The 10,265-nt window shown below is 37.1% G+C and overlaps 2 protein-coding genes across 2 annotated transcripts; one reads left to right on the forward strand and one right to left on the reverse strand.

Moving 5' to 3' along the window:
* Positions 1 to 2,955: 2,955 nt before the first annotated feature.
* On the reverse strand, positions 2,956 to 6,802 carry LOC134665969 (histone-lysine N-methyltransferase 2D-like). The gene is made up of 6 exons (XM_063523027.1): positions 6,633 to 6,802; positions 6,299 to 6,547; positions 5,494 to 5,795; positions 4,624 to 5,193; positions 3,761 to 4,120; positions 2,956 to 3,126 (listed from the first exon to the last, which is right to left on the reverse strand). The coding sequence occupies exons 2-6, from the start codon at positions 6,543 to 6,545 to the stop codon at positions 2,980 to 2,982; spliced, it is 1,626 nt and encodes a 541-aa protein (XP_063379097.1). The 5' UTR covers positions 6,546 to 6,547; positions 6,633 to 6,802; the 3' UTR covers positions 2,956 to 2,979.
* A 436-nt stretch (positions 6,803 to 7,238) lies between these two features.
* On the forward strand, positions 7,239 to 9,975 carry LOC134666329 (GTPase Era, mitochondrial). Its single transcript, XM_063523475.1, has 5 exons — positions 7,239 to 7,510; positions 7,615 to 7,739; positions 8,291 to 8,465; positions 8,661 to 8,852; positions 9,588 to 9,975. The coding sequence occupies exons 1-5, from the start codon at positions 7,325 to 7,327 to the stop codon at positions 9,942 to 9,944; spliced, it is 1,035 nt and encodes a 344-aa protein (XP_063379545.1). The 5' UTR covers positions 7,239 to 7,324; the 3' UTR covers positions 9,945 to 9,975.
* The last annotated feature ends 290 nt before the right edge of the window (positions 9,976 to 10,265 follow it).

A 10,265-nucleotide genomic window follows, 5' to 3' on the forward strand; every position in this document is an offset into this window, starting at 1 on the left:
GTATAATGGCTCCTCTACACGATGGGCCAGCGCCGGCCACTCCAAGGGACGCAGCCATGCGGTAGAATGAGATAGCAATATCACTTGCTCCCTCTAACGCATAAATGCGTCCCTTGGAGTGGCTGGCGTTGGCCCATCGTGTAGAGGAGCCATAAAATGTAGTGTAAATATATGTACATAGTGATAGAAAATATGTAAAAAGTAGTAAAATTCGTTAGCTTGTGAAATATACTTTTTTTGCTGACTTTTGAGCTTGATATTCTTAAACTGACTCCAGTCCTGGGTAGTTTGTGTAACCTTCCCCCACCTCATCGACAATACATACAGCCTGGCAAAAAAAGAGTAGAAATTAAAAAGTGGCAACACTAGTAGTGTCGTCCCGTTCTCTTATATGAATTGATTTGAAAGGGACGACAGTGTTGCCATTTTTTAATTTCTACTCTTTTTTTTTTGCCAGGCTGTACGCCTAGCTAGTCCGGCTAGTCGATAGTGATCCGGCTTATGAAACGGGAGGTCGTCGTCTATTACTCACAACTACTATAACTGAAATGAATGTAACTGTGAAGGCGACTTCATAGTCCATATTTGAGTAAGTATACTAATTATCAATGACTGATAAGTGATAAATAAAAAAAAAGTCGAGCCTACTGTAAACTAATCAGTATGTTAAGCTGTACAATAGGTATATTTTTCTTACCATTGAGTTGATAATGCTAATCGTAATCATATTTGAAATAAAAAACCTCTAAAAATATTATCATTTGTAACATTTTATTGCAATATTGACATAAAAGTACAAAATCACTTTACAATGTTCGATACAAGATGTACCTATTTAATTATTTACTTCATGGGTAGTATATTAATTAATAAATTACTCGACTGGTATCAATTACCATGTACAATTTTACAGTCAAAGAATTAACTGTCCGTACCATTTCGTACCTTGTCACAGCGACAAGGTATGAATAATTGTACTGAACATAAATTCCTTGACCATACCTATAAAAAACTTAGCCTTTATTACTATGTACAGAAGGACCAGAATATAGAAGTTCGTGTTACAACTGCAAATACCTACAATTAAGGAAAGTTCTTTCAGCATAACTGTGCCATTCATGTAGGGTAGTGGTTGCAGACTAACCGCAAAAAATGAACATCCGTCTTATGGCTCCTCTACACGATGGGCCAACGCCGGCCACTCCAAGGGACACATGCGTTAGAGGGAGCAAGTGATATTGCTATCTCATTCTACCGCATGGCTGCGTCCCTTGGAGTGGCCGGCGTTGGCCCATCGTGTAGAGGAGCCATTAAGCCCGCTTCACATTCGTGCGTAAATCGCGGCGCGAAGCCGCGAACGCGAGTTTAGAGTCAATTTCGCAGATCTGCGCTCGCACACATATCACACATCAGTTGGAGTTTACTACTGACAATATTTCTCTCAACACAACTTATCTTTCCTACGAAAACGCTACACTACATTCTTACAGCCATAGCCAGGTTACTTAATTTGGTCAAAGTGGTTATCTGTAATTTTTGAGTTGCCATTACCTTAATGGCAAATAATCCAGTCTCTGTTTTGTAATTTGTAAGTATTCTAGTGGCGGGAAAGAGGGGAGGCCTTTGCCCAGCAGTGGGACACACTAATAGGCTAATTAAAAAAAAAAGTATTCTACATTGATAATGTGGTATAATCTTGGGTCGTCCCATTCGTTTTTCGTCAAGTTCTTAAATTAGTCCTATTCTGTTTTCGTCACCCGTTCTACATTCGTTACAATCGTCGGTGGCTTTCAATGTAGAATGAGTGACGAAAGCAGAATAGGACTAATTTAAGAACTTGACGAAAAACGATTGAGACGACCCAAGACGATACCCAATTTAAATGAAAATAATTTCAAACTTCGAGGTACAGTCAAGGTATTCAATATCGACACGGTCAAAAATATGTATACACTACTTTGATTTTAAGGGTAATAAAATCGTGTTTACATATTACCATACCTCGCAATCGAGCTAGCAAAACCGTAGCAAATGACAGTTGAATGTAAAGGTTAGCGTTCATATGTCATGAATCATCATCATGACTCATGATAACATAGTCACTATTTTTTAAATTTTAAAGTTAAATTTGTGTTACAGGAAAATAAATTATTAAATTACTTCTTAAATTTTTTGTTTATGTGAGATCTCAATTTGTTTACTCTTAATTTGAAATACAAAATAAATTCTACCTACTTATAACGTAATGATGTGTGTATAGCACAAGGATGTAAATACCTTATTTAGCGTAATCACACGCAAACAGATCTTAAATAATTAATTTAAAACATAGTTTTTGTATTTGACTTAATAAATACGTATATATGCGTCAACCTTAATGTGCAACTGCTACGGTTTTGCTAACTCGATTGCGAGGTATGCATATATTACACTTTATTCGCATGCGAGTTTCATTACATTGCGGTTTTTGATCGGTCGGGTAAATTGGACGTAACCAACAGTCCGCAATGTAACAAAATCGCATGCGAGTTCGCGCGCCGTCTAAATCAGCCCAAAGGGGGTTAAACGCGAGCGAGTATGAGCGAGAGGTCCGGCTTAGTAATTTATGGCCCCTTAAGTCTTTGCAATACGGTATAGAAATTAACGTGAGGACAATCGTAAGGGGATTTAACTTTTTGACAGCCACAGATGGCTGTAACCGTCATCGGAAAGTCTTGCCACTAACGCCAACGTCGGCTACAGCCGTCAGCTTCGCCAATGCAATTGGGACTTATGCAGAACTCCGTAAAGTTCAATATCGCTTAAATAATGGCGATCGCCTGGCGTCCGGGGCACAGCATATTCCTTCGCCATCTGGCGTTCAAAATGTCCCCCTTATTCAAAAAACGTTTACTACAGTTAGCAAACCGATAATAATCGTTTGTCCCTTTCCATCATACCAATACGTCAGAAAGGGACAAACGATTATTATCAAGTGACTTAACCCCAACACATTGTCCAGTCGTCCTTCCTAGTTTGCAGCTTGACTACAATGCGGTACAAGTTGAGTGCTGGACCGAGAGGCAGTCCCAGGCCTCTCACGATGTCGGCTCGCCGTGCCATGCTCAATGCATGCCCATCGAATTCCTGAAACATGTCAAACATAGTTATTACAGAATTCTTAGTAAAAACAGCAACATTCCTAACTGCCCCCTAATACCCCTACCCCTTTCTAATAAGACTGTACATTGGTGGTCCTTATTACAAAAGGCCAAAGGGATAAGGTCCACCGATGAACAATTAACATTGTGGGCGACGGTATCCCAAGAAATACAATATGCTAAGCAGGGAGGGAGGGACAAGCCATTTGTCGAGTCTTAATTGTACCTGCATAGCCATAAAGATTAGTAGGGTAATTCGCCAATAACTGGCCACTTTTAGTAACTGGCCGTCCTAGTTTTATAGGTTAATAGAATTTATTTTTGGTTTGGGGTGGCAAGTTACTGGCGAATTATCCTATTAAGGTATTGTGATTCTGATTACGTTATAATATAAACGAGAATGTAACTCTGTTACGTCATCAGTTCATCACACTTAAATCACTAAACCAATAGGGATGAATTTTGGTATGAACTCAGGGAAGGACATAATTTTTTTATCAATCAACATCAATGTCATCATTCCACACACGCGAATAAGCGGACAAAAGTTAGTTAGTCATAAAAAATAGTATTTTGAGGAAAATGAATGTTCCTATAATATTTATTTATTTATTGTTTACCTGTTCCTTTAGCAACGGAGCAGCTTCTGCGAAATTCTCCATAAAATAGTCATAAACATCATCCGTTGTCCAATTAGTTATATCAGGTATCCTGGGATCAATAGGCACCTCCTCTGCAAGTTTAGATTCAGATCTGTCCAACTCATGGGGCTTCAGGAACGGTTCGACGGGAGGCGATCCTTGAATACTGAACTCTAGGCTGCTGGGAATGATGGCCGGGGAGCCGACAACCGTGGGTCGAGATTCCAGGCAGTTGTTACATTCCCATTGGTCCCATGCTTTCTGACGCTCTGGGATTCGTGGCGTGTGGCAAAGCGCGTGATACGCATCTGAACATATGCTGCATACCGTTAATATTCCCTGAAATTTTTGTAATCAATTAAATAACGAAGAATAAATCGTAACTTTTTAGTATGTTCTAAAGGCATATTGGTGTAAAGCAGCGGTCGGCAAACTTTAAGCAGTGAAGGGCCACATAGTCGTTAACAAAGTTGACGCGGGCCGCACTTTGTTAATATTTAAGACTATCAGAAATTGTTGTTTGTCAATATTATTTGGTAGAGAATGCTTTTGGCATTAAGTCCGCCTTTTGTACGATAAGTTTTCTTTTGTGCAGTAAAGTTTAAATAAATAAATAAATATTGCATACAAAATAGCCGGGAAGGCTCGCGGGCCGCAAGTGAGAGGTTCGCAGCCCGCGGGCCGCCTGTTGCCGACCGCTGGTGTAAAAGGTCGACCACACCATCGCGTATACGCAACGTCTTGCGTTTTCAGTATGGTTGGCCCTTTAACCTGCAGAAATATGAAAACTGGTGCCTTTTACTTGAAAGAATTGCAATTATTATAACATTTACACAACTTACAGCATCATTAGTCTCACAGCAAACTACACAGGTCTTGCAATGTGGACATTGCCATGTATTATCTGGCCTAGGTTTCAATATGCCTGATCCTGAATGTAGGCAATTTAAGTGTGCCTTATTATTGCAGTCTCGGCACTCAATAAGCCTGTCATTGGATCCGCGAGATTTTTGAATATGGCATACAGAACAAACCCCACCAGAAGTCTCATGGGGTGTTGGTTCATCTTGGTCCAGTTCATCGCCACTACCGTCTAAAGACATTTGGCTTTCGGAGAGGGGTGTGCCTTCCTTGTCCTTGCTTCCCTGCCCCGTAATTAGAAGGCGTTTTTTAATGGTACTCTTGTTAAGGGACCCCACAGGTCTTCCTCTTTTGCGTTTGCTGGGAACATTGTTGTCTGATGGGTCGAAGACTTTTTTGGCCATTTTTCGTCTTTCGCCTACGCGGACGCCGGCGTTTCTTGTCATGCTATTACTTTGCCCAGTGCTGGAGGAGCCGCCGCCACGTTTTTTTGGCCGTCCCCGCATTCGTTGGGGTGATGATCGACATGAAGAATTTGCCGAGGAAGTCATCTGAAAAATGAATAATTTCCTGATTATGTTATCAAATTTGACAGAAAGCGACAAATACGTCCAAAAAATGTCATGAAAAAAAAAAGGGCGACAAAAGAGTTTCTTATCATCGCGTATCGTGAGAGCGGCGCCATCAAAGAATATAATACTGTGTATATACGTTTAATCGGAAATATAGTATTTTAGCATACTATATATTCTTCCAAAAGTATATAGTACAGAGAGCCAAAATATAGTACAATACAATATAATATAGTACGGTTGACAACCCTAATTAAAATACAACAAATCACTACACACCTTAGTATTTGACTCAACATTGTAGTCAAACTTAAAGCTGTCTGAACTGTCACCATCATGATCGGCAGGGCCCAATGCCAAGTTTCCATTTGGTAGCTTCACAAGACTACCCGAAGACAACTCTTTATTTACAATGGTCTCCAATTGTTTCTTGGAGTATTTCGATTCTTGGGAAGCAGCCTCCCGTACAAGTTCATCAAATGCAATCCCGTTCTCGAGGTAGCTCTGGTCTTGATAGATTAGAGTGGCTATTGCCGAGGTAATTATTCGTCGTTCACTTGTTGCTATTGCTGATGACATTTCTAGAATCAATCAAATGCATAATAACAAAAAAGTAAAGACAATTAACTTGTAGTGTGTGATAAGCTTATACCTTTAAATGAGCAATTCTTGTATATTTATTTATATCTATATATATTTATCTAACAATTTTGATGAAATTTGCTATATGGGGGTTTTCGAGGGCGAAAAATCGATCTAGCTAGGTCTTATCTCTGGGAAAACGCGCATTTTTCGGGTTTTTTATGTTTTCCACTGCATATGCTGAGCGGCATCCTATTTGGTGTATGTTTCTTTATTAATATTTATGTTGTACCTACCAAATGTATGTTATTTTACGCCAAATAAATATTTTCTATTCTATTCTATTCAAAGCTTTGACTCCCAGATATTATATATATATTTAAGTAAGTTGGATACAAAATGATTACTTCAGTGTACACTACATGTACAATGGTCAAATCTTAAATTGTTTTCAATGTATGGTGAATATGAGTAAAAAATATAAGTCAATATAAGTTCTTACTGTTATTTTGGCTTGATTTCCTTCGCCACTTTGCAGCGTTTCTGTAGCTCTCATTATCTTTATAATCAACTTTGTAAATACTCTTCTCCTTGAGGCAACGTTTAAGATCTGCTTTAGTGTATTTCGGGGCAACTTTGTAGCACTTTAACATAAACTTGCAAATTCGGTTGATGTCTGGTCTCGATTTTCTTGAACGCAAATGGTCTATCGCTGACAAAATTTCTTTTTTATACTTTATCTCTGACATTTCTGGAATAAGTAACATGAATATGAACGAGGTGTAAAATTATATATCAGTTTATTTAAGTACGTAACTTCAGCTGGAGTAATTTACCTGAGTAGAATCATGCCGGTGAGTTGAAACCACACAGCTTCTTTATGATAACGCCACTTTAGGACTAATGTTAACCAATAGGGCTTTATAAGCTCAGTTTTTAAACTACATCAATATTAAAATTAATTAATTAAAACCACTCCGCGTCCAAAACTGAAACGAAAAATTTGGTCTTGCGAAAAGTTATATATATCTTTTTTTTACAATTATGGCCTGGATGCGAGACTTTTAAGCCAAAAAAATATTTTTTTTTATCCGTACCATAAGACCATAGATGGTAGGATCTTATAGAATATGCTATACGCGCGCGTCCGAGGGACAAAACTTACGCAATGCGACACTATGATTGGTAAAGTTTATTTGTTGGCTACATATTATACTACTCTTTGTTTGTTGCCCACCATAATCCATACCAAATTTACGGTGGGAAAAAAAAATGTGAGACTGACACTGAGACCCATCATAGTGTCGTAATGCGTATGTTTTGTCTCTCACGGACGCACGCGTATAGCACGTCTATAGGATCCTACATCTATGACCAGACGGAATCTGTCAACATACTGTCAATGTCTACTCAGTCAACTGTCATCAAAATAATAAATCCGAACTGGATGAATGAAGTTCATATTTCGTTATTTTCATTAAAGTATTATTTGGTATGTAATAAGTAAACATAATATCTAATAATCAATATGTCGACAATCATGTTGAGTGCTCTTCGTATGACTTACAGTAAAGCAATTGTCTTCCGCGCAGTGTATTATTCATCTCAGCCCGAACACGCGAGTAAAACTATTAACAAAGTTGTAAACGTTGCTATAATTGGTGCTCCTAATTCTGGGAAGAGTACTCTAATCAATAACATTGTCGAGAGGAAGGTATGTCGGTTAGAATATCCCATTTGTAATTTGTAACATAACCTCAAAAATATTTTTAATGATAAACCATTTATTTGATTTTATAAGTTTTTGTCATTTTGTAGATATGCGCTGCTTCAAATAAAGTCCACACTACCACAAAGTTAGTAAGGGCAATGTGTTTTCAAAATGACACTCAAATAATTTTTCTTGACACACCAGGTGTTGCTACTGAAAAGGAACAGAAAAGGTAAATATTTAAAACACATTTATTCCTACTTTCAAGTGTAGTTTCCTTAATATTTCGTCGTGCACGCAACGGGACGTCAAGTTGTGTCAACTAAAAAGTTCTGTTCAACTTAATAATTTGAAGATGATATTTATTTTCTTCTGACTTATACATTTAACTAAAGCCTATTCCACTTAAACTGACCCTATTAAACTCAAACCACCTAAAATTAGGATAGTATTAAATTATAAGTGTCAATAAAGCATGGCATTATGTGATGAAAATGTACATGGAACCAAAGAGTATAGTAAGTATTGTATGGAACACAATAAATAATATTATATAATTTCCTGTTTCCTACATACATAGTTTTTATTGTCTGGGAGAGGACACTGACTTCTGTAACACAGGTATTTACCTAGCTCAGAAGACGGACTTCAAACACATATGTTCTGGTTTTTGTCAATAAAAATAGTTTATTTTATTTTAATTTTAAATCAAATACCATCTGTAACCATTTAAAACTCATGCAAATAAAATAAAAAACAAACCAAACCTTTTTTATTTTTCAGATATAAGCTGCCAGAGTCCATGATAAATGCTTGTCACAAAAGCCTAAGATGTGCAGATGTGATAGGTGTGGTCCATGACATCTCCAACAAGTTTACCAAAGACAATCTGCACTCTGATGTCGTTAACATGCTGCATAGCACTCAGAACATACCTAGTTTTCTAATTATAAATAAAGTAAGTATGTACATAAGGACATAATTTGGGAGAAGTTTCCAATAAGTATTTTTTCTGCTCTTAAGTTACATCTTATAATGTAGTCAATTTGAAATCACATGCATGCAAATTTGTCTGAATTTTTAGGGTTTAATTTACTAATCATCTAAATTGTAGAAAATAAAATTAAATATGTTTTATTTTTCTTATTCTCAGATAGACAGATTGGAATCAAAAAGGCAACTGTTATCTGTGATAAGGAATTTGACCAACGGAATGATTGCTGGGAACCCTGTCCAAGACCCTGACACTGATAGCAGAAAAAAGAAAAGAGAGAGGGGTTATAGTCACTTCTCTGACATTTTCTTGGTATCAGCTTTAAACGGAGATGGAGTGAAAGACATAAAGGTAATATTGATACTAGAAAATTAGTAGTCATTTGGGGCATTAGCTATGAAAAGGGACCTTATTGTCGATGGCGCTTACGCCGCACAGCATCGCGCGGCATTGTATTTATATTGGAGCATCGTTAATAATGGCGTAAGCGCCATCGACATTAAGGTCCCTTTTCATGGATAACGTCACATTTAATGTTGTATTGTATTGTAGGTTCCTTTGTAATACTCTGTTTAATAACAAAATTTAGACAACACAGGTATAAACAGTCATATATGAAAACACACTAAACAACACAGGTATTAGACGGTCATCTATTAAAACACTAAAGTATCATTCTATGGAAATTGCTAACTATGTAAACAAAAGTCAATAATTCATCAGTCAGAGACAATTTCAATATAGCGGTTTGTTTACATAGTTAAAGTGTCATTCTATAGAACTTGCTAACTATGTAAACAAAAGTCAATAATTCATCAGTCAGAGACAATTTCAATATAGCGGTTTGTTTACATAGTTAAAGTGTCATTCTATGGAACTTGCTAACTATGTAAAAAAAAGCCATTTGTAAATTCATCATTCAGAGACAGTTTCAATATGGCGGTTTGTTATAGGTACATAGTTAGCAAGTTCCATAGAATGACACTTGTTATTTTTGTATTAAATGCTCTAAATTACCAGATTTCTTATGCAAGTTTTATGTCTTTACATAGTCCACGGGTTGAAACTCTTGTCATAATTTTTCAGGATTATCTCATTAGCAACGCCAAGCCTGCATCCCTGCACTTCTCCCCAGAAGAATGGACTGACCAAACACCAGAATCTTTAATACAGGAAGCAGTGCGGGCCAAATTTCTAGATTTCCTGGCCCAGGAGCTGCCTTATAACCTCAAAATTGAGCTAGAATATTACGAAGACCTTGAAGAAAAAATTATCTGTTCAGTCGCTGTGGAATGCCCTTCCGACAGAATAGCTAGACTTATATCTGGAGCTGGTGGGGGCAGGCTTCAACAAATCAAATCACAAACTAGGAATGATTTAGTAGACCTTTTTAAGAAACCTGTTGTTATCAGCATTCAATTGAAAGTTAAACCTAAACCATAAGATTACTTGTTATTACAATAAATGTGTAAATGTAAGTATAAATATTTTTCCTTTTTTTGCTAAAATTTCGGCTGAATCTCGGAATGTAACTTGGTATACTCGGAATATTCCGTCAGTAGAAAAGTAGAAAAAATTGGCTGATTAAAATAAAAGTCAATATAATTGGTTTGCCAGGGTAGATACGTAGGTGCAGTACAATGCCATCTACTTCAGTTGTCAACTAGGGAGCACAATTTTTTCTTACGCTTTAAATCTGCTCTATACTAAATAACTCTTTGTCAGCAGTATACAATGAAAACCGCAACAAAATCGGTTCAGCCA

This window comes from Cydia fagiglandana, chromosome 7, assembly GCF_963556715.1.
Source record: "Cydia fagiglandana chromosome 7, ilCydFagi1.1, whole genome shotgun sequence".
In the NCBI taxonomy this organism is placed as follows: Eukaryota; Metazoa; Arthropoda; class Insecta; order Lepidoptera; family Tortricidae; genus Cydia; species Cydia fagiglandana.